Source organism: Nannobrachium achirus (genome assembly GCF_963921795.1).
Source record: "Nannobrachium achirus genome assembly, chromosome: 15".
Classification (NCBI taxonomy): domain Eukaryota; kingdom Metazoa; phylum Chordata; class Actinopteri; order Myctophiformes; family Myctophidae; genus Nannobrachium; species Nannobrachium achirus.
Genome location: NC_137822.1, coordinates 26,326,378 through 26,351,535, shown reverse-complemented (window position 1 = coordinate 26,351,535; position 25,158 = coordinate 26,326,378). Strand labels below are relative to the sequence as shown.

The 25,158-nt window shown below is 42.0% G+C and overlaps 1 protein-coding gene across 1 annotated transcript; it reads left to right on the top strand.

Annotated features, from left to right (window-relative positions):
- Positions 1-397: 397 nt before the first annotated feature.
- On the top strand, positions 398-23,885 carry slc26a1 (solute carrier family 26 member 1). Its single transcript, XM_080743195.1, has 8 exons — positions 398-579; positions 9,976-10,468; positions 10,875-11,051; positions 13,521-13,767; positions 14,144-14,375; positions 16,546-16,729; positions 20,409-20,696; positions 21,078-23,885. Exons 2-8 carry the CDS (start codon positions 10,055-10,057, stop codon positions 21,654-21,656), a joined length of 2,121 nt encoding a protein of 706 aa, XP_080599321.1. The 5' UTR covers positions 398-579; positions 9,976-10,054; the 3' UTR covers positions 21,657-23,885.
- The last annotated feature ends 1,273 nt before the right edge of the window (positions 23,886-25,158 follow it).

The window sequence follows — 25,158 nt, the reverse complement described above, 5'->3', positions numbered from 1 at the left end:
ACATTAGTTTTCCCATGGGAGTACTCTCAAGCAAAACAAACACACACACACACACACACACACACACACACACACACACACACACGCACACACACACACACACACACACACACACACACACACACACACGCATGCCACACACACACACACACACACACACACACACACACGCACACACACACACACACGAACACACACAGGCGCGCACAGACAAGCTCTCATATTAACCCTAAAGGTGACAGCCGGTCCCACCCACTTGTGGTGATTCAACCAACTGGAAAGAGCATGAGTTGGGTCAAAGAGCCACACTTATCTTTCTGTTTATCCAACATAGATCATCAGCCTCACAACTCTCTCTGGCTGTCCGCTCAGATGACATCAGAGAGAGAGAGGCAGACAGACATACACAGAGAGAGAGAGACTCTTATGAGCTGGAATAGTCAGAAGTACAAATCAAGTGGAGCATCAATAGGTGACCAGCAGCTATAAAGTGTTGCCAGTGTGAGAGGGAGAGCAGAGAGACGTGATCAGAGACAGATTGTAACAGCACTATACTTCTTTGTGACATTGACTGTGTTGGTGAGTACCGGTATTTTTATTTACACTAATATTTGTAGATCAATATATAACAATATAGTGTAATAATATATAATACACACACACACACACACACACACACACACACACACACACACACACACACACACACACACACACACACACACACACACACCTTCATGCCATTAGCCATGAAGCTGCACAATGATGCCAACGGTCACTCTACAACCAGGCATTCTGTCCGGACTGGCATGGACTAATGAATGTCACACTCTCTCTCTTTATGCTCTTGACCTTCTATTCTCACCCTCCATACCACTTTATTCTTATCCCTTTTATCTGTCTGGATTTATTTTATTATGTGTTATTGTGTTTTTATGACCTCTGTAATTGCAGCATGGTGAATGAACTTCCCTCATAGGATCAATAAAACACACACTCTCTCTCATATACTATTTCCTAAAGTTGTTGGCTTTTGGATGTTTAATTACCTTTGTCAACAGACAGTTGTTTTTGTTGTAGCTGCAAGGCCTTGTTAATCTCAAAAGTTTCAGATAATAATTTGAATTGTTGCTCACAAACACACACTAAATTGGCTCGAAACGTGAATAATTGTATTTGCTGACTCATATGCACTTGTAGACAAGATCCTTGGGTAGCAACTTGTGACTGTCTTTATATTCATGTCATGTCACATTTGTAGTGTAGCCCTATTGATGTGCAGTTTCTTTTTTTCTTTTACAATGTTTGATGTTCTGATTTCACAATTTTCTTAGTCCCAATCCACTGATGAAATTTGCACTTGGAGCACGTGGAATGGCAGCTACGTGATGTGGTCTTTGTTTAAACACCACTCACTAGCACTCCAAATGAGCCCAGCAACAGCACTAAAAAGCTGAACAAAGCCGGTAAATTAACTGCACCGACAATTCCTTACCTTTTTCTGGCTGAAAGTGATGGGGGGGGGGGGGGGGGGGGGGGGGGCTGTTATATCACATGATGGAAGAGAGCGAATTTCAATTAGATACAGCCACGGTTACATATGCAGTTTTTTTGTTTCTTTGTTTGTTGCTGAAAGCTTTGCGCTGTGAGCCTTGCTGTGTCAGACAGTTAATCAGGTGTTTGCCATTTGTCATCATCTCAAAGGAAGCTGTGTTTAGGTGGACACTTTAGTGTCTGGCCATGTGGTAAGCTGAAGTGCCTTTTCCCTCTTTAAGAGCATTGTGCTGTTTTAAAAGGTCTTTCATGTTTACAGACACTATATGCCTGACAAATAGGCCATTTACTTTATGTAATGCACATTAAAGCGACATGGGAACCACATGCCAGTGTATTGTACTATTTTTGTACATGGTAGCCTACAGTATGCAGTATATTTCTTGCAGATATTGTACCCTTGATGGAAATAATACTTTGTGCATCATGGATTACATTTTTGTCCTGTGTTTTATTTCATATGGCCTAATGGACAGTTTGACGCTTAGAACTCCCCCAAGGACCCCTGGATCTCACTTTGAGAACCACTAATCTATAAATAAGACATATGTTGCTTCTTGCTGCACTCCTAACCATATGATGCAGTAAGTGGGGTGTCTGTATGTTCACGTCATGGTGATTTCATGTGGTTATGATGGCAGAGACTGATAAGATTAAGTCTTTTGTGACTTTGGTTGTGACCTGGTTATCTCCTGAGACAGAGCTGCTACCGAGAATGGGCAAATTGATACTTCAAGGTGCAGACCATAGCAACAGTCTGCATGGGACGGAGTGTTTAGTCACATAATTGTCACTGTGTGTCCATCACCAACTTGTCAGTAAAAGTAATACATTTATAAAAATATATATTTTCTTTTTTCATTGAGCCCGAGGCCCGGCCCGACTTACAGCATACCCGGCAGCATTTGAGAACTCTACAACTTGAACTTGTACAAATGTCCTTGAGCAAGACATCGAACACCCACCTGTATAGTCATTCTACTTCGCTTAAATTCCATTTAGGCCTACTTAGAATAAAAAGTACTCCATGGAAAAAGGTGTCACCCCATTTTCACAATGATTTATCAGTCACAATTGACCATTACTGGTCAATTTGGTTTCATTTCTACACTATTAGAGTTAAAAATGGATAAATGAACACAGCTTATTTTACTGTGTACTCTATGTAATCTTTATTGATAACGTTGGATGATGTTTTACCTAAAATATCAGTGTGTTTATGATAACCCTAGGGCCTATGCCATAATGACAGCAAGTGCCTAAATGTCACGAATGTCAAGAATGGATTGGCCTAGAGGGACTATGAACCCATTAAAGAGATCTAAGCTAAACTTTCCTCTCCCTATCTTTGAGCTCAGATGGGCTCTTCTAGTGACTTTGGTAATATTGGACTTAGACAATGATAAACTGCAGATGGAGGTTTTCTAAGGACATTTGGTCCGGAGTTAGTCTTTCGAGTAAAATAACCTAGTCCAGTCCACGTTTTGTGGAAAGTATTTGGAGTAGAACTACAATAAAATAAAATCCATAATATAGTCTACAATGAAAACATTGTACAATATGCACAGATGTAATGAAATAAAACTAAGATGCAGTGTGATACTGCTGGTAACTACAAACTATTCAGTTTTGTATGGATAACCTTGCAATTACACTGCATTTAAAAGATCCAGGTGTAACAGACTGCAGGGCAGACGACGGCCAATGTTTTGTCTTTATTTCTGTGCGTCTGTATGCTACTTGCCATGACTTTGGTAGATGGCCACAAAGGGACACACACCTAAAGAAAATCTGTCTTCTCTCAATGCTTGTTGGGATGCGGTGAACGCCTGATTTATCCTGTGTGCATCGATTAAGTCAATGCACAACAAGTGCAGTCATACCTAGCCCTGAACCCAATTAGTTTGACTCAGGCCAGTGTGACTGCTTAAATCAGCCAAACGCCATCCCTCACCAGGCTTGGGCAAAGGGATTTTATTATTTTATGTAGAAAGGTTGTTATGGTGCAAAGCAGTTGCCAGGGTACCGGTGAATGGTCACAATTGTCTAATAACTGTCTTGATTTTAATCATGTAGGTTAATCAAATAGGCCTACTCTTTTAATATTTTTTACATTCCTTATATATCAATGAATGAACACAAAATAAATTCAAATATACTTTTTAATCGACTAAACACTTAACCCTGTATTATACTAAATTGTACAAATCTACAAGCTTAGAACGCTTTTAGCTTAAAATCCCCTTTTAAGAAAGAGTTAAAATTGTACATCACTAAGCTGTATATAATTAGAACATTGTACCAGTAAGACTCCCTAATCGGGAGATAAACGACCGTCAGGTCGCAGCGTGATTTTAGGCCAAAATGTGTAGGAGCAGTGTCCAAAAATATGTTTGAAAAAATTGGCCTGATGGTGGTGCTATTTGGGACAGATCCATGTTGATGAGATGAGTGTAGACATACTGTGTACCGATTTGCGTGCTTTTAGGGCAAAATCTGTAGGAGTAGTGGCCAAAAATGTGTTTGAAAAAATCGGCCTGAAGGTGGGGCTAAATGGGACAGATCCATGTTGATGACATGAGTTTAGAGCAAGTGTGTACCGATTTGCGTGATTTTAGGGCAACATTTGTAGGAGCAGTGTCCAAAAATGTGTTTGAAAAAATCGGCCTGATGGTGGCGCTATATGGGACAGATCCATGTTGATGACATGAGTGTAGACATACTGTGTAGCGATTTGCGTGATTTTAGGGCCAAATCTGTAGTAGTGTCCAAAAATGTGTTTAAAAAAACTCGGCCTGAAGGTGGCGCTAAATGGGACAGATCCATGTTGATGAGATGAGTGTAGACATACTGTGTACCGATTTACGTGATTTTAGGGAAAAAATTGTAGGAGCAGTGTCCAAAAATGTGTTTTGCAAGAATGGGCCTCATGGTGGCGCTAGAAGAGGGCCATGTGAGAATTGATGGGTTGTGGTTTGGCAGGCAAGGAGTGTGTGTGCAAAATTTGGCATGGATCGGGGCAACGGTTGTGGAGATATGAGCAGGGAAAAAGTGTGACGTGTGACGTGTGACTGACTGACTGACTGACTGACTGACTGACTGACTGACTGACTGACTGACTGACGGACGGACAGACAGCCGATGGAGGTTTTGATAGTAAATGCGACCTGACTGTCGCAATAACAACTTATTCTGTCACAGAGCAAGTCCAGCTCTCCTGCGTCTATCTCCTGTGCAAACAGTCTATAAGAAACGGCATGTAAATTGATGCTACAATATATAGGCATTAGAGGTACAGAAGGTCACAACCAGTAAGACTCCCTAATCGGGAGTCTCCACAAATAGGCCAAAAGTTTGTTTTACCAAAATGGTCCTGATGGTGGCGCTAGATGGGACAGATGCGTTTTGATTACATGACTGTAGAGATACTGTGCGATTTGTGTGATTTTAGGGCAAAATCTGTAGGAGCAGTGGCCAAAAATGTGTTTTAAAAAATCGGCCTGAAGGTGGCGCTAAATGGGACAGATCCATGTTGATGAGATGAGTGTAGACATACTGTGTACCGATTTGCGTGATTTTAGGGCAAAATCTGTAGGAGCAGTGTCCAGAAATGTGTTTTAAAAAATCGGCCTGAAGGTGGCGCTATATGGGACAGATCCATGTTGATGAGATGAGTGTAGACATACTGTGTTGCGATTTGCGTGATTTTAGGGCAAAGATTGTAGGAGCAGTGTCCAAAAATGTGTTTTAAAAAATCGGCCTGAAGGTGGCGCTATATGGGACAGATCCAAGTTGATGACATGAGTGTAGACATACTGTGTACCGATTTGCGTGATTTTAGGGCAAAAATTGTAGGAGCAGTGTCCAAAAATGTGTTTTGCAAGAATCAGCCTCATGGTGGCGCTAGAAGAGGGCCATGTGAGAAATGAGGGGTGGGGTCTCTGCGCCGCCGAGGCGGACGAATAGGTACCGGCCCCGGCTCTCCCGGTCGCTCCTAGCCCGAGTTAAGGCATTTTATGTGAGCTGCAGTGGAGGGGGTCCTCCACTTGGGGCGCCACCACTTTTGCATCCGTTCTGGAGCACCAGGAGTCGGTGGTCCCCGGGAATGCCCTGTGAGCAGCCCCGTTGGGGTGGTCATTTGGTCATTTTTGCACATTTGGTCATTTTTAACACCTGGGGGTCCCCCAGGGACCTGGGGGTCCCTGGAGCTCTGGGGGTCCTTGGAGGTTGTAGTTTGGCAGGCAAGGAGTTTGTGTGGAAATTTTGGCATGGATCGGGGCAACGGTGGCGGAGATATGAGTAGGGGGAAAGTTTGACGTGTGACGTGTGACGAGTGACGTGACGGAAGAAAGGAAGGACAGACAGACAGACAGACAGACAGACAGACAGACAGACAGACTGACGGCTGGTGGAGGTTTGGATAGTACCAGTAAGACTCCCTAATCGGGAGATAAGCGACGGACCGTTGGTCGCTTATCTCCACAAATATGCCAAAAGTTTGTTTTACCAAAATCGTCCTGATGGTAGCGCTAGATGGGACAGATGCGTTTTGATTACATGACTGTAGAGATACTGTGCGATTTGTGTGATTTTAGGGCAAAATCTGTAGGAGCAGTGTCCACAAATGTGTTTAAAAAAATCGGCCTGAAGGTGGCGCTAAATGGGACAGATCCATGTTGATGAGATGAGTGTAGACATACTGTGTACCGATTTGCGTGATTTTAGGGCAAAATCTGTAGGAGCAGTGTCCAAAAATGTGTTGGAAAAAATTGGCCTGATGGTGGCGCTATATGGGACAGGTCCATGTTGATGACATGAGTGTAGACATACTGTGTAGCGATTTGCGTGATTTTACGGCAAAATCTGTAGGGGCAGTGTCCAAAAATGTGTTTTAAAAAATCGGCCTGAAGGTGGCGCTATATGGGACAGATCCATGTTGATGAGATAAGTGTAGACATACTGTGTAGCGATTTGTGTGATTTTAGGGCAAAGATTGTAGGAGCAGTGTCCAAAAATGTGTTTTAAAAAATCGGCCTGAAGGTGGCGCTATATGGGACAGATCCATGTTGATGAGATAAGTGTAGACATACTGTGTACCGATTTGCGTGATTTTAGGGCAAAAATTGTAGGAGCAGTGTCCAAAAATGTGTTTTGCAAGAATCGGCCTCATGGTGGCGCTAGAAGAGGGCCATGTGAGAAATGAGGGGTGGGGTCTCTGCACCGCCGAGGCGGACGAATAGGTACCGGCCCCGGCTCTCCCGGTCGCTCCTAGCCCGAGTTAAGGCATTTTATGTGAGCTGCAGTGGAGGGGGTCCTCCACTTGGGGCGACACCACTTTTGCATCCGTTCTGGAGCACCAGGAGTCGGTGGTCCCCGGGAATGCCCCGTGAGCAGCCCCGTTGGGGTGGTCATTTGGTCATTTTTGCACATTTGGTCATTTTTAACACCTGGGGGTCCCCCAGGGACCTGGGGGTCCCTGGAGCTCCGGGGGTCCTTGGAGGTTGTAGTTTGGCAGGCAAGGAGTTTGTGTGGAAATTTTGGCATGGATCGGGGCAACGGTGGCGGAGATATGAGTAGGGGGAAAGTGTGACGTGTGACGAGTGACGTGACGGAAGGAAGGACAGACAGACAGACAGACAGACAGACAGACAGACAGACAGACTGACGGCTGGTGGAGGTTTGGATAGTACCAGTAAGACTCCCTAATCGGGAGATAAGCGACGGACCGTTGGTCGCTTATCTCCACAAATAGGCCAAAAGTTTGTTTTACCAAAATCGTCCTGATGGTAGCGCTAGATGGGACAGATGCGTTTTGATTACATGACTGTAGAGATACTGTGCGATTTGTGTGATTTCAGGGCAAAATCTGTAGGAGCAGTGTCCAAAAATGTGTTTAAAAAAATCGGCCTGAAGGTGGCGCTAAATGGGACAGATCCATGTTGATGAGATGAGTGTAGACATACTGTGTACCGATTTGCGTGATTTTAGGGCAAAATCTGTAGGAGCAGTGTCCAAAAATGTGTTTTGCAAGAATCGGCCTCATGGTGGCGCTAGAAGAGGGCCATGTGAGAAGGTGGGGTCTCGAATAGGTACCGGCCCCGGCTCTCCCGGTCGCTCCTAGCCCAAGTTAAGGCATTTTATGTGAGCTGCAGTGGAGGGGTCCTCCACTGGGGGCGCCACCACTTTTGCATCCGTTCTGGAGCACCAGGAGTCGGTGGTCCCCGGGAATTCCCCGTGAGCAGCCCCGTTGGGGTGGTCATTTGGTCATTTTTGCACATTTGGTCATTTTTTACACCTGGGGGTCCCCCAGGGACCTGGGGGTCCCTGGAGCTCCGGGGGTCCTTGGAGGTTGTAGTTTGGCAGGCAAGGAGTTTGTGTGGAAATGTTGGCATCGATCGGGGCAACGGTGGCGGAGATATGAGTAGGGGGAAAGTGTGACGTGTGACGTGACGGAAGAAAGGAAGGACAGACAGACAGACTGACGGACAGACTGACGGCTTGTGGAGGTTTGGATAGTATGAGAGTGTAAAAGTAACTGTGACCTACGGTCGCAATGAGAGTGTAAAAGTAACTGCGACCTACGGTCGCAATTATTCATTTATTAGATGTGAACGTGTAGACTAGCATAAATTAACATAAAAAAACTGAAGGGACCATGGCCCATTGTTGAAAAACCTGTCTGAAAAGTTAATCAGTTATTCATTGCCTCATGAAAAACAAAGTTCACAGTGTTACAGTACATGGTTGAATGATGAATGGTGGATTGATGTGCCTTTTTTGACCAGTCAGCATGAAAAGTTAATCAGTTCTTCTTTGCCCCATAATAATCTGTTCTGAAATTTTCTTTTTTTTTGTGATATGCACACCCACTCTTTTGCCCAGTCAGAGTGAAAAGTAAATCATTTTGCAACAACCTTTCCACAAAGATGTGTGCAGATCTGTCCATAAGTCACGTTTGATTATCTTGTGAGCTAGTAGTGGAGGTTTTGGCCTAAGTATGGCGCTAAAGGAAAGGCCATGGGGTCACCAAAAGCAGTAGGGTTCATCCTCTAAGCAATGTCAACTAGGGAAAACAATACAATACATACTGTATTATGGGCGTGACTTGTAGGCCAACTTGGAAGTAACCTGCACCATGGGTTCCCACCTCAGATTTGAATGGAATTCTTGCATACATTGGCATACATTAAGAAAATGGCTTTTGAGAGATTGCTACATTATGTTGGAGAGGGAAGACAACGCCTTGTAACAATGTATCTGATAACACCTCCTCCCTTGATAATCTGATCAGTAAACTGATAACACTCCCTACACCTGATATCACTCTCATCCCGATTTCAATCTCACCTGATAACAACTCCTACACTCCCTTACAGTACCTGCTGTAACCCAGTGATTCTCAACCTGTGGGTCGAGGCCCACTACCTGTAACCAACTCATCTTCCAACTGATAGCAGCTCTTCCTCGTTCACGTCACCAATCCTTCTGATCATAGCTCCTCCCACCTCGGCCCTCCATGGGTCATCTTAATATGAGATGCTTAAGTGGTTTCCTGTGTAAATTATCCAAGTGCTTTCTAGGATCTCCTTTTAGTTGACCTTGTACAGTACCAGTGAACTGTACCGTCTTGAAACTGTACCTTTTTCTATGCAAAGTCTTCAATCAATCAATTAATCAATCTTTTGATAACTAACTAATACTTTTTCCTCCCCGTTTGCCGATCAGTGAGGTGTATTTATACCGTAGCCTACCTTGCCATTGTCTACCTGTCATTTGTGCTTTGTATGGCTTTTCTATTTCATATTCAATAAATAATCCCCAAATCTAGCAAAGGAACCCACTGCCAAGTAATGTCCAGGTTTTGCAGTAGAATTACTAACTGTAATACTTGTCATAGTAACCAATACAACATTATAGCTTTTCTCTATGGAAAATGCTTGCATGCATTGCTGGAGAATTGATTGATTAATTGAATATTTTATTAGACAGCAATGCAAAACAACGTAACAGAGTAGCTACAGTCAAGCGCTACATAAAATTGAGGTCCATTGAGGTTCTACTCTATGTATTACTCAACCTATTAAAAAACAATGTCTCTGACAATCAGACTTGACAACTACATTTTTTAATAGCCATTAGAATTGAATGCCAACTTATTGCAGAGATTAATCTTAGGCCTGATGAATCAGTATCTGTTAATAAGTTTAACCAAAGGTTTATTTGGTTGGTGTGTAACACACATGGTTGTGTTGAGGTTAAAGCTATCACAGGGTCTGTTTAATTATTGTTTTCCTTCAGGAGTAAGGACATGAGGATAACATGTCATCTAGGTTTCACAGCACCATTAACTTTGTAACTCTAACACTAACTCTGTCTGCCTGCCGTGTACTCATTCTCAACTCTATCTATATGATCTCACAGGAGCACGGCTAAACCACCTGGTCGTCAACTCTACACACAACCCCTGTATCTACGCAATCTTCACCACCTCCACTAGGTCATGGAGGACGCCACCAACAAGGCCACAGAAGCCAGCTCACCTCCACCTCAACCTCACCTGGAGCGACATGTTCGCCTGCGCCATACTCCACTTTCCACCCTGCGATCCAAAGTTTCGCAGGGGGTGGCATGCTCCGTGCCCAGAGCTCGCAAAACCTTTACTGGATTCTTCCCCGTGGTGCGCTGGCTGCCGAAGTACAAGCTCCGGGAATACGTGTGGGGAGATCTGATGTCTGGGCTGATTGTGGGGATCATCTTGGTGCCCCAGGCTATCGCCTACTGTCTCCTGGCTGGTGTTGACCCCATCTATGGCTTGTACACCTCGTTCTTTGCCAACATCATCTACTTCTTCATGGGGACGTCCAGACATGTGTCTGTGGGAATCTTCAGCCTCATGAGCCTCATGGTTGGCCAGGTAATTGTCCTGCATGGAGAGTTAAAGTTTAGAGTGGGAGTTTTGTGATACCATATTGACACCAGTGTAACTGAAGCTCTGCATTGATCAGATTGTATATACATTTTAAGTGCAAGGTCAGCTTTAGGAGTAGCTGTGGCACAGGAGGTATAGAGGCTGTTTAGGAACAGGGTTCAATTCCTGGATGTCAATTGTCCTGAGCAAAACGCTGTACCCCTAACTGCTCCTGACCAGAGTGGTGCCTTTCATGGTTGCTACCAACACTTTTTTGATCGGTGTGAGTGTGAATGTAATTGCAATGTAAATGCGTTGGATAAAGGTGCTGCAGTAATGCAGACCATTTGCAGTTTAAGTGTTAATTCAGGTTTATTTGGATTCATGACAGATTGTTCCCTTTCCTCTATAGGTAGTGTACAGGGAGGTGGATCTGGCTTTTCCTAGTGAGGATTCCAGCACCAACGCTATGGATCTTGGCATGTTGAACAGTACCGAGGGTACCGATCTCTTGGGGTTGGACTGCGACAAGGCATGTTATGCCATCACTGTAGCAGTGGCCGTCACATTCCTAGCTGGCATCTACCAGGTATGGCTTTACTGTACATAGTGTAACCTCGATAAACAATGAACAGGCAGGACTCTCAAGTAGAATAGGAAAGATTAGAAATCTGTTTTATTCCAAATTAATTTGAAATAATGGATGAGCAATAACATACAACATAACATCCCCTAATGGTTGCTACACGGACCAGCTGACTTGTGCTCCACTCCTATTGGCTGCAGGCTTAGAGAGGGGAATAGATGGGTGAAATCACGCACTTAAGTAAAGCACCTAGCCTTACATTAACAAGCAATCTGCAGAGACTTTCGCATTGTGACGTTGGGGCGACGGCAGAAGCATCTTACCGACTAGTCAGACAGGTCGGGGGCATGGTCTGCAAAACTGCTATTGCGGCTCTACACATGCACAAATGCGAAATATAGCACACCGGACAAGTTCTGCAAGATGTATGCGACTTGTCAGGAAGCCTTGTTTAATGTTTTATTATTATGTATTATTTATTTTTAAATAAAATTAGTTTATACTAAGTGTGTGTCGATTCCAAATCGAGCATCACTGGTTTGGTTAAACATGTCTGCACTTATCACGTGACGTTCATCCATTCCCCCATTCGCTCATACAAGGACATGATGTATGTGTATATGGAAGAATGCACAATAATGCTTCCAGCCACCAACAGGCACTGTTGCAGCTAACATTGTAGCTAACGAGGAAAAGTAGTACACATGGTAAAAACTAATTTTATTTAAAAATACGGACTAATACATTAAACAAGGCTTTCGGACAAGTCGCATACATCTTGCAGAACTTGTCCGGAAGCTATATTTCACATTTGTGCATGTGTAGAGCCGCAATAGCAGTTTTGCAGACCATACCCCCGACCTGTCTGACTAGTCGGTAAGACACTCCTGCAGCCGTCCCCATGTCACAATGCGGAAGCCACTGCAGGTACGTCTTAATGTAAGGCTATAAAGCACCCTAGACTTTGCATCGACTGCAAAAAATCACTACAAACCAATTAAGCCTTAGTTACAAGTCCATATAGTCCAAACAGTGTACCAACAAGCCCTTAACCTTTATGGCAGCCCAACACAAAGGGGAGTTCAAGCACAGCTGGTTACCTGATTCAACTAGACTGGGGAGATAGTTTGACAAATTGACAAACATAAAGAAAATAGAAAATGTGTAAGCCAGCTGACCAGCTTCACACTCTTCTTATCACTATAAACAGTGCAATATTAAACAAACTGCATTACCAGGTGGCTTTCTTAAGGTTGTACACTTTAATTCTGCGCACACTGGCCACGGCCATCATTAACTGCAGATGTACATAGAATATGTCACTACCTAAACGTAGAATGTTACACCGAATCACAAAGTAATTTTCATGCACATTTGCACATACAACAGAAATGCATAAATAGTAGGGATGGGCAATTCAGCAGCGAAGTGTGATGTCACTTCCGTGAAATGGCGTGAAATGTCGCCCTCTACGGGGTTCATGCTGGTATTGTTTTGTATTCAAATCGCCATTGAGGAATTTGCGATCACCGCATATAAGAACTGTGTTAAAAATATAAACACACCATGTGCGCGGACATGCTCTCAGCGACAGTCTGTCCCAGACACGAGTGTCTCTCTGTAGTTTCCAACATTTAGGACAGCGTTGATTACATTTTCTCTGACAACAGGCTATATCAGATATGAATGAATATCATAAACTATGCAGAACCCCCCCGCTGACAGAAACGCGCACATATATTGTTTTTAGCCGATATTTTATATTTCTAATAATTATGTTGTATTTCTTTCAAAATCATTATAATTCTTTTTAACTCATTCTGTGCCAGATGACGGTTTTGACGTTTTTTTTCCAATAGCCATGTGTGCCAATGACGGTTTATGACGGTTTTTGTGTTTTTTACATAGAAAAAAAATCTTTTTTTTTTTTTTTTTTTTTTTTAAAGATGTCAAAATGACCTGAGATCAGAGAGATGCTTTTCTCTGTTTGTGGATATCGATATCGGCCAGACATTTTGCCCATCCATAATAGTATACTCACATGCCTCCAATTTACATGGATACACTTAACTGGAGAGACAAGAACCCCTTGTACTGTCCCAAAAGAGACGGTTTACACCTGACAACGTAACAAACATTTTCATTGTATAAACCATTCATGGGCAACTGGCAGCCCGGGGGCCACATTCGGCCCCCACTCCCCCTCATATTCTTTCCTTTCCTCTTCACTTCATAGTTCTCCTATTCCCATGCATTGTTCTCATACTTGTTCACCCTTCCCTTGTCCTCATTCCCCTCATCCCTCCTCCTTTGTTCTCTTACTTTCCACTCACCTTCTTCCATGCCTGGGTCTTTTTGTTCTTTATCTTCTTAACTTTCTATACAATGTCCTTCTCCCTTTCCCATGTCCCCATCTCATCGTCCAATGTCTTCTCTCTCCTTCCTCAACCACCAACCCCACTGTCACTCCAGATCCTGATGGCCGTGTTCAGGCTAGGCTTCGTCTCAGTTTACCTTTCGGCCCCCATGCTGGATGGCTTCGCCACTGGAGCCTCTTTCACCATCTTGACCGTACAGGCCAAGTACCTTCTGGGCCTGAAGATCGCCCGCCACAAGGGCTATGGAACAGTCATCTATACCTGGTACAACATCTTCGCCAACATTCACAAGACCAACTTCTGTGACCTCATCACCAGCGCAATCTGTATCTTCATCTTGGGTAAATACTTAATCAAATATGTAATGTTTTCCCAGCGCAGTCGTTGAAAATAGCAGATCTACAAACTCAGTCGCTTCGCGCTGCGTTGTGAGCTTGTAGATCGGCTTTCACTATCTTAAACATTTGTTTTCTAATTTATAGAATTTCTTCAAATGTTCTTTTACTTAGAAAAATCTTTGAATTTGTTTTTAATTCATGAAAAATTTTGCTTTTTCAGGAAAGTTTTTTCTTTTTTTCTTTTTGAACAAGTAACAATAATTAAAAAGAAACTGTAGGAAACAAAACTAAAGGAACCCATAAAAATGTGTCCCACAAATGGGTCCCGACCCACTGTCATTATTTATTACCGTATATTCTTATTCATATCTTTTCCTAGTGGCAGGGAAGGAGATCCAGGAGCGCTACAAGGACCGTCTAAAGATCCCTCTGCCCACTGAGTTGGTAGTGGTGGCTGGAGCCACCCTAGCTAGCCATTTTGGGGACCTGAACGGCCAATATAGCTCCGCTGTATCAGGTCACATCCCGACAGGTTTCATCCCCCCAAAGCTGCCTGATTTCACCCTGATGCCAACCGTTGCACTGGACGCCATTCCTCTGGCGGTTATTAGGTAAGGTACTGGCATGCATGTCCAGTTATCAGTGTGTGCATGTTCAGGGACGTCACAAGGGGTGGAAAAGTGGAGTAAAGGTGGTTGCACACTGCTGCGTTTTTCGGGCCGAATATCGGAGTGAATTTCGGAGCACGCAAATAAAAAAATCAACCTCACGTTGTGTCAGTCACGTTTGCACACTGCCGCCCGTTTCGCGCACCACTCGGTCCCTTGCTCTCTCTCTCTCCTTGCCCTGAAAAACGCATTTCGCAACGAAAAACGCAGCAGTGTGCAACCACCTTTACTAGGGCCCTTAATTATTTTATACTATTGAAAAATAGTATATATACAAGCTTGTAGATCTGCTATTTTTGAAAAGTCTTGAGAATGGGTGCAAATCTTTGAATACAGTATAGGCCTATGTTTTTTTCAAGCGAACAAATTTTGCTTCTGGGGGTCCCTGTAACTAAATATTTTGAGATGGAGGTCTGTGGCCAAATACATGTAATTTTGGGGGTCCTTCACATGAAAGGATTTGAGTACTGCTGACATAGAAACATAGGTTTATCAAAAAACCTTAGAAGGATTTGAAATATTCAAAGACTTGCACACATTTTCACAATTTTTCAAAAATCTGCTATTTTTCAATAGTTAAGTACCCAGGGCCCAGAATTTGGTGCGACACCCCTGTGCATGTTTGTGTGTGTATGTTTGTGCATGTGCGTGTGTGGACTATCCACAATTTTCCCCGGGGGTTTACTGGAGACTATCAGGACCAAACTTCCGGGTTTAACAGCAGACATACAAGCTCACGTCGCGTCGCAGATGCAACCCGTTGTGAGCTTGTAAATCGGCGGCGGAAGATCGGTGCAAACGTCTGCGCAATGCACTATGGGGCGTAGGAAAATCGTGGATAGATCAAAGTTATCGGACACCAAAATGGCATTTTATGATTCACAAAACCGTATCTATACTATAATTTTGCGAATGTCTGACTGAGTGAGTGAGTGAGTGAGTGAGTGTCTGTCTGTCCCAGCGTTTCTCCTCGGTGGCTGGAGCAATTGCTCTGAAATCGCATCACTATCAGCATATGAACACACCTGACATAACTGTGAAGGCCGTTTGTCACTTTCACAAATCGTATGCTGTATATTAGCATTTTAATAGTGTATCTACTATCTATTCTGCATCTAGCATGAGGCACATCTATTCTGCATCTAGCTTGAGGCAAAATGTTTAACCAGCTCTGTGTGTGTGTGTGTGTGTGTGCAGGCAGGTGTGTGTGCAGGCGGGTGGGCGGGCGGGCGGGCTGGGGGGGGGGGGGGGGTGAACAGTATCTCTGTAGCCATTAAACGAAACGGGTTTCTTACATTGATGCTCCTACATCATGCAAGCACCAGTTAAAGTTACTTTCCATCCCTCATATACTGTGTGCACAGTGCACATCCCATAACCCACACACTGCACATCATTTTGGAGCTCATATCTTTGAACGGGTAAGGGCTAGTCCTATATAATTATGGAGTGTCCTTCTGTTAGATAGTTCTGGGAACAAACAACAAAACGTTGGTCTGAAATACTTAATTTAGAGATTGATTGCTCTCTAGAATTTATAATGTTAAATGATCACTCTGGGCAGAACTTAAATCAAGTTCAAAGTCAACTGCGGTTATCAGCATGCAATGCTGCTAAAAAAAAAATATATATATATACATCAGTGGTTTTATGATAAAAATGTCAATATTGTTTGGTATAAGTCATAATCATATGGCCGTATGCATGTATGTAACGTTAATTACAATTCCATTGTTGATGTAAACGTGCAAACTATTTGGGGGGGGGGGGGGGGGGGGGGGGGGGCACACAAAATGAAGATAGGAAGAAAACAAAAACAGGTACAGTAGTAAAAGCAAGTCTGTAAGTGTGCTATAAAAAGTCACTAGAAAGAGAACGTTGAATTTGATAGACTGACCTAGTCACTAGAAAGAGAACGTTGAATTTGATAGACTGACCTAGGTCCCAGGTCAGTTCAAAGTAGGGGGCCATGGCTGCAAAAGCCCGATTGCCATTAGTCTTCAGGCTAGAATTTGGAATAACCAGAAGGGCCCTGCCGGAGGATCTCAGTGTGAGGGCTATGACGTGTGATGTAGATGGCACACGTATTAACTTTTCTTTTTTTTGCTCTCAGTTTTGCCTTCACTGTGTCGCTGTCGGAGATGTTTGCTAAAAAGAACGGCTACACGGTTCGTCCCAACCAGGAGATGCTGGCCATCGGCTGCTGCAACATCATCCCCTCCTTCTTCCACTGTTTCACTACCAGCGCTGCACTGGCCAAAACCATGGTGAAGGACTCCACAGGCTGCCAAACACAGGTGATGCACTGTTTAATCAACAGAAAAGGGGTATTCTATTCTTGGTGCATTTATGCTGTATTCTAATGGTTCTCAAACTTTTAATATCCGTTTGACAAATGCAGGCAAACGCATATTGTGAACATTTGACAAAAGTAGGCTATTGTCTCTATTTGACGTATAAGAATGTAAAATGGTTTATATTAAGTTGTTAAAGAAAGGACAGCATTGGAATACAGGAAACTGAGTGCTGAGAGGGAGGGAAACCTGCATCACAATATGCAGGTGTCTAACCAGAATCGAACAGGTGAAATTGTAACTATGTGGTCAACGTCAATTCGTACTCGTATTAGACAGTGTAGAAATTTGACCCCATGGTCTCTATTATACTGTGCTTCCTAACTATCAGATCGTTTTATTACAGAGTTATAAAAGTATGATAAAGTAAGATAAGGTTAATAATTATTAATAATGATGACTTGATAGCAGGGGGAAATTCCGTTCTGATGTAGCTAAAAATAGAATACAGATATAGATGGATCCACATAAAAATCCATTACTCACTATAAAAAGACTGAGAATAGAGCATAGCCTTAGGTCAGGTAGTTCAAGATAATAAAGCCAAGTCCCGCCCTTATCAGCTGATGGTCATTCATTGGAATTTCATCTGGTCTGTTAACGATGCCACAACATTAGAGGTGGGACGTTCGCGAACGAATAGAGTCTTTTGAACAGCTCTTTAAAAGAGAAGAAAAAAAAGCTGCTCCTTTTTATGCTGTCTGTTATGTCTGATTTGTTCATCATTAATTGATGTCACTGCTAAAGGGGATTTATACTTAGTTGCATGCCTGTGTTGGGCAAAATAGCCGATATACAAGCTTATATAAAAGTAACATACAATATTAAATATGTATCAATAGATATATTTAACACTTAAAACAAAAACATCAAAATAGCGTGTTGTGAGCTTGTTCATTTGCCATTTTGGAAAATGTTGGAATGTTGGAAAAAATTTGACATTTTGCCTATAATGACTTGCCAAAAATAGGGATGCCAGGTTGAAAGAGGTTAAACTGCTAGAATGATCACAAACAGTGTTCAAATTGTAATCATATCTGGGAGGAGTGAAACATACTGAATTTAACCCATTTAGGCCTGAACACATTATGACGCAATATTTTATGCTTTAACTATTGAAAAATAGCAGATATACAAGCTCACAGCGCGGCACCGAGTGCCGCGTTGCGAGCTTGTAGATCTGCTATTTTTGAAAAATCGTGAAAATTAGAATTTTGACCCGATTCTATAAGTGTCTTTTGAATCCTTCTAAGATTTTTTTGAAAAAACCTATGTTTCTATATGTCAGCAATCTGGCCAGCCATCGTCAAAGAAAAGGTCCTTTTCACTTAAATGGAGCTCAGTTAGTCTGTTCTTGAGAGACTACTATGTCAGTGGTTCTTAAACCTTTTCATGTGAAGGACCCCCAAAATTATATGTATTTGGCCACAGACCCCCATCTCAAAATATTTAGTTCCAGGGACCACCCAGAAGCAAAATTTTGGTTACAAACATTTGCTTTGAAAATACATATATTCAAAGATTTGCACACATTTTCACGACTTTTTCAAAAATAGCAGATCTACAAGCTCGCAGCGCGGCACTCGGTGCCGCGCTGTGAGCTTGTATATCTGCTATTTTTCACTGGTTAAAGCATTCAATAATTCTTAGGCCTAAATCGTTTAATGGTATACAATGATTAACTTGGAAGGAGCGACACCAAACCAATCTCAGGGCCCTAAACAAATGTTTTCTTTGTTTACTGGGTCCGGCTGACCCTTAACATCGTTACTCATTAGTCAACACATTTTGACGGAGCAGGTCTTATGATGATGAGTCTATATAATGAAGTCCTACCCTGTCAAGAGGACAGTTGCAGATAAAAAGACAAGTGACAACTATTTTCCTCGTAGAAGGAAAACTCTTTGTCTCTTTGTTACTTTACTGTCCGAGGTGCTGAAGATTCTCCACTGTTTTTCTTTGATGTGGACACTGAAACCAGATTTAAAGGAGCTATAGTCAACTTTTTCTTGAAAAACGGATGCTAAATAAAAATGTTTCGAAAATATTTTATAAAAAAAAGATATGCTTCATATATGTGTTTCTGTTCAAAAATGTCCACGAAAAGCGTAAAATAATGATAAAATAATCATTTTGGCAATTGTCAGACCGACACTTTGTTTACATCCAAGTCTATTCTTTTATATGGATTGATAGGACGTAAACAAAGTGTCAGCCTCACAATTGGCAAAATGATTATTGTCTCCACCAGCCGAAGGCAGGGGGAGAGTATGTTTTCGCCCCTGTCCGTCCGTGCGTCCGTCCGTCCGTCCTCCGAGTTTGTGTACAGCTAATCTCTGGCGCCGTTTGCCCGGTCGCTGCCAAAATGAGCACACACACTCCCTGGATGCCAATTCAGAACCTATGCCCCACATTTTTCAAATGGCCCTGTTCTAGCGTCACCATGAGGCCGATGTTTGCCAAGCACATTTCTGTACACTACTCCTACAGATTTTGTCAAAAAATTACGCAAATCGGTAGACAGTGTCTCTACAGTCATGTGAACGACACGGATCTGTCTGATTGTCCATATTCCATCCTGATTGGCTGATATTGGCTTTCAAAGTTTGTAAGATTGGTCCGTTTTGGACAAAATGCCTCAAATCACAAATGCAGAGTACAATTAACATGAAATCGCGCACACACGTTCCCACTTGGCCGAGGAAGAAATGCCACTTCAAATTTTTGAAAACAGCCTCATGGTGGCACTATAACTATTCGTGGTTTTACCTATAACTCCACAGATCAGTTTCAAACTTTGTAAGCACACTCCCTAAAGGCCAAGGAAAAACCCTTTCCTTGTATTTTTCACATCAGCCTTTTATAGCGCCACCAGGAGGCCGACTTATGTAAGACACATTTTTGGATATTACTCCTCCAGATTTTACCCAAAATTAACACAAATCAGTACACAGTATCTCTACAGTCATATGATCAAGACGGATCTGTCCCGTATTAAATATTCAATCCTGATTGGCTAAGATTGGCCTCCAAACTTTGCAGGATTGATCCGTTTCGAACAAAATGCCTCAAATCAAACACAGTGTGCAATTGTAATGAAATTGTGCACGCACATTCGCAAAAGGCCAAGGAAGAAATTACACTACAAAATGTTCAAATCAGCCTCATGGTGGCGCCATGAAAGGTCTAAGATTGGTGAAGAACACATGCCACCCTTTTTACATTGGCCTATTATAGCACCACCAGGACGCGTGGCTGGTGGAGACCTGTGCTCGGGAGAGCACTTCTTCTAGTTTTAACATTATTTTACGCTTTTTGTGGACATTTTTGAACAGAAACACATATATGAAGCATGTTTTTTTATAAAATATTTTCGAACATTATTTTTAATTTAGCTTCCATTTTTCAAGAAAAAGTTGACTATAGCTCCTTTAAAGATTACAGATTAATTAATGATTTTACCGCATTTTAAAGAGGGTATTTACCGAGGGTATGAGTACTGTATGTGTGTGGGTACCTCCTTGCCTTGTTGTGGTGATGTGTGTTTTAAAGACAGCTGCTGGACACTGACTTGGCTCTTCACCAATGAAATCATGTTCAAACCTTCTCTCTCATACTGTAGGTATCCAGCTTGGTCAGTGCTCTTGTCGTCCTTCTTGTCCTCCTGTTCTTTGCTCCTTACTTCTACGCCCTCCAGAAGTGCGTCCTCGCCTGCATCATCATCGTCAGCCTGAGGGGAGCTCTCAGGAAGTTCCGGGACGTCCCGTCAAAGTGGCGCGCCAGCAAGATCGATGCCGTAGTCTGGCTGGTCACCATGGCGGCCTCGGCACTCATCAGTGTCGAGTTGGGCCTCGTGGTCGGAATCGTGTTTTCCATGCTCTGTGTCATCTATCAGACCCAGAATGCTAAGGTCATTTTAATACGATTTTTCATTAGACTCGCTGTCTGTCTTTCCACATATATTTGTCCAAATACTTATCTGTCTATGACTGTGTGTCTGTCTTCATATCGATCGACCTGTTGTCTGTCTCCTAGCTATTATTTAAGGACTGGAAACTGGAAAGGAAGGTGTTTTTATACACTGAAGAAATTGGAAATCATTGTGCATTCACTCACTATTCAGTGTAATGTACTAGGTCACTTGCTGTCTACAGTACCTGTTATAACCCCAGGCGATGCTCATAAACCAAAGAAAGCATTGTAAACCAAGTACTATAAACAATATAATTCATTAATGTAAGATCCTTTTAAGGGCAAGCATAATGAAAGACCAATTCTGTCTCTCTTAAAGGTTTCTCTCCTTGGCCGGGCTGATGATACTGACTTCTATGAGGACATGGAGGAGTACAAGAACCTGACGGCCCCCTCTCGTGTTCAGGTGTTCCGCTTCCAGTCTCCCCTGTACTACGCAAACAAGGACTCATTCCTCAAGTCCCTCTACAGGGCTGTTGGAGTGGACCCTTTCCTGGCGTTGACACGAAGGAGAAAGGCAGAGAAGAAGGCCAAAGAGTTGGTTGCTAAACAAGACAAAGCTGCCACAGACAAAACCAATGGAGAGGTCAGCATTGCACTAGTTCCAAGCGAACTGGATTTCCACACTATCGTCTTGGACTGCTCGGCCATTCCCTTCATGGACTCTGCGGGCACAGTCGCCTTTAAAGGGCTGGTGAAGGATTACAAAGAGCTAGGGGTTAGCGTGCTCGTTGCCTGTTGTAACACTTCGGTCATCGACGCCCTAAGGAAAGCGACCTTCTTTGGGAAAGATGACAGAGATATGGACAGCATGCTGTTTTATACCATTCATGCTGCAGTAATGCATGCCAACAACAGGGCAGCAGTGGCAAGATCCACAGAGGATTCCACAGTATAGTGGTCTAACAGAAGGAGACGATGAAGAAATTGTTAATCGTTCCCCAAGGGCTCTATACTAGGACCCCTCTAGTTTTCACACTAATACAGTATATCACGCACGCACGCACACGCACACACACACACACACACACACACACACACACACACACACACACACACACACACACACACACACACACACACACACACACACACACACACACATACTCTCGTCCAGAGCAGCAGTAGTTCTTTGAGGTTCTCCATGGTGACAGTTGAGCCGTGCCACTCTGGAGAGAAGCCTCATTTCGGGCAACCTATGTCCATGATCTCATTTAAACAACCCATTCAGAACGGGTACACATTATTGTGTATCATTATTTCATGCTTTAACTATTGAAAAATAGCAGATATACAAGCTCACGGTGCCGTGCTGCGAGCTTGTAGATCTGCTATTTTTGAAAAATCGTGAAAATTTGAATTTTGACCCGATTCTATAAGTGTTTTTTGAATCCTTCTAAGGTTTTTTGAAAAACCTATGTTTCTGTGTCAGCAATCTGGCTATAGCCATCGTCAAAGAAAAGGTCCTTTTCACTTAAATGGAGCTCAGTTAGTCTGTTCTTGAGAGACTACTATGTCAGTGGTTCTCAAACCTTTTCATGTGAAGGACCCCCAAACTGATATTTATTTGGCCACGGACACCCATCTCAAAATATCTAGTTCCAGGGACCACCCCAGAAGCAAAATTTGAGTTACAAACGTTCGCTTTAAAAATACATATATTCAAAGATTTGCACACATTTTCACAACTTTTTCAAAAATAGCAGATCTACAAGCTCGCAGCGCGGCACTCGGTGCCGTGCTGTGAGCTTGTATATCTGCTATTTTTCACTGGTTAAAGCATTCAATAATTCTAGGCCTAAATGGGTTTTTAATCAATCTAACCACCCAGGGCGTGGTTAGCAGAGGTTAACACTGCGATGAAGGCAGACAGGCAAATCAACTCTTACGATTGTGCTTAAAGGTGATACACCATGAAATTTCACTTTTCCTATTTTAAAACCTTTTTTTGGGGTCCCACTAGCACCTTCTATCCTCACAAAGTCCCATTTCTGACCGTTGTGTCTTTCTCTGGTTTTGAGAAGGCGAAGGTTAAAAGTATCCCACGGGTTCTCAAAACAGGCTATCCAGATTTGCTGCCGATTGTGACGTCATCTGCCGATTGTGACGTCATCATAAAAATTAAAAAAATCTAAAAAATCTGCAGCTGAAATGCTCTGAGAGCCATTCAAAAATGAGAGAGGCTCTCTATTCAGGAGTGGTAATTTAGCCTCAAACCTTTTGAAAAACGTTTTTGGGACATAAACAATATGACATAAATACTTTTTAAATGCATGGTGTATCACCTTTAATGGATCTGCTCCTTCTTTTAAATGATAACAATGTTTCACTGTCACAAGTTTATTTTGTATGAGAAAAAGTGCAGCTAAACAGTGAGCAAACATTCCTTTCTTTGTAGATTTTATTTTAAATTGCTGTGATTCCCTTTTAAGCTATAGTCTGCCTGGTCTAAACGATACAAAACAAAAGAATCTGCACTGAAAAGGGAAATGAATATCAAATGATTTCAAGGGCGTAGGATATCACTGGATTATCATTGAAAAAGGACACTTCTAAATAAAATACACTTCTAAAATAGGAAGAGTGGGACTTGAAATAAGATTTTGCCCTTTTGTATGTGAATCTCAAGGAATTACTTGTTTTTTAGTCATTTCTGAATACTAGTTTGATTTGGAAACTATGGAATAACAATGTACAGGAGGGGCATCATGTACATGGGCATTCCTTTGAATCTGGCTTGCAGGAATGTATTAAAACACTGCCTTAATACTGATACTTGAATAACATGAATTGTTACATTTTATTGTGACTGAGCGAGAAACATAACTAATGATATAAATCTCACGTATTAACTAATACGTGATAGTAATAGAGAAATCCTTGACTTGCCTCAATGTGCTCTGAAGCACATATCTCCTCCCATACCAAAATCTTGAATTTTTTTAATACTTTGAAATGACATATTGATTTTCTGTTTGCCATATGTTATCTGGAAGATTATGATTATTCAACCATTTAATTTTCGATGATCAGAATCTCTCCAGTTGAAATGTCAATGTATTTTATACCATCTTTTTTTATTTAATTTGTGTCCTAATTCTCTTTGAACAAGTGGTCTGTCTTTATAATTGCTTTTACAATATTTTAAAATGTATTTTAAAAATGATTGTATATTTTTTATATACTGTATATACTATGTAACAACAAAATAAATCTGTTCGTGACTCACCAGATGTTTTCTTTTCTTTTATATAGGCAAGGCAAGTTATAATTGTATAGCACATTTCAACAAGGCAATTTAATGTGCTTTACACTGTCTTAATAGAATTAGAACATCACACTAAACACACTGTACACAGTATAAAATTACATTTGAATAAAATAGTAATCGGAGTTAAAAGAATAGAACATAAATAAATTAACATAAAACGGACCAAGTTCCAAGAATCAAAATCTCAGAAAAAGGACAATGACAACCATTAAAGTCTTCAGCTTTGATTTAAAAGAACAGAGTTTTATCAGACATGCAGTTACCTAGGAGTTTCCACACATACGTATGTATTAGGGGTGTAACGATACAGTAACAGTATCAATTTTATTTTCAACTATCCAACTATATCGATATGCAAACAGCAAAATCGTTTCACTCCGTCTCAAATCGTTATGCAATGCAAAGAGGTTTAATTACTTTTCCATTCAATTTGGCTACACTAGTATTGCTGTTAAAAGTGTATGGTTATTCGTTACACCCCTAGTAGGCTATGTATTGCATAAAAACGGAATGCTGCTCCACCACAATTAGTTTAACTTTAACTTTTAACTTTGTTTGGGGACATAAAGCTGATCTGTCCCAGACAACCTAAGGTCTGTGTAGTTCAGGATGTAGCACAAGATCACAAATGTATCTTGGCTCTTGATCTGAATTAATGCTTTATAAACCACATTCTTTGGCAGAGACCCAGTGTGAAGTTCTGAGAACTGAAGTGATATGATCCACTTTCTTGGTATTAGTACAAGGACTCTTTCTGAATCAACTCCAGATGTCCGTCATTCTTTTAAGGGACACCTATAAAGATACAGTAGTCAAGCCTACTGAAGATGAAAGCATGGACAAGGTTTTCAGAATCCTGCTTGCTTTTATCCCTGATATTGTTAAGGTGATAGAAGGATGACTTTGTAATCGTCTTTATGGGGCTATTCAGGTCTTAGTCCATGACATTAGGATTTAACATGGGCATAGTATGAGAGCATGGATGCAAATGGCATAAATAAGAGCCAACTGATTCTTCGGATATTAGAAACCTTTATGTGATAGTTTTTCAAACGCTTTAAATTGTCAAATCAAACAATTTGATTTTATATGAACAAATCTGATCTCACCCCCATAACAATTAAAAACA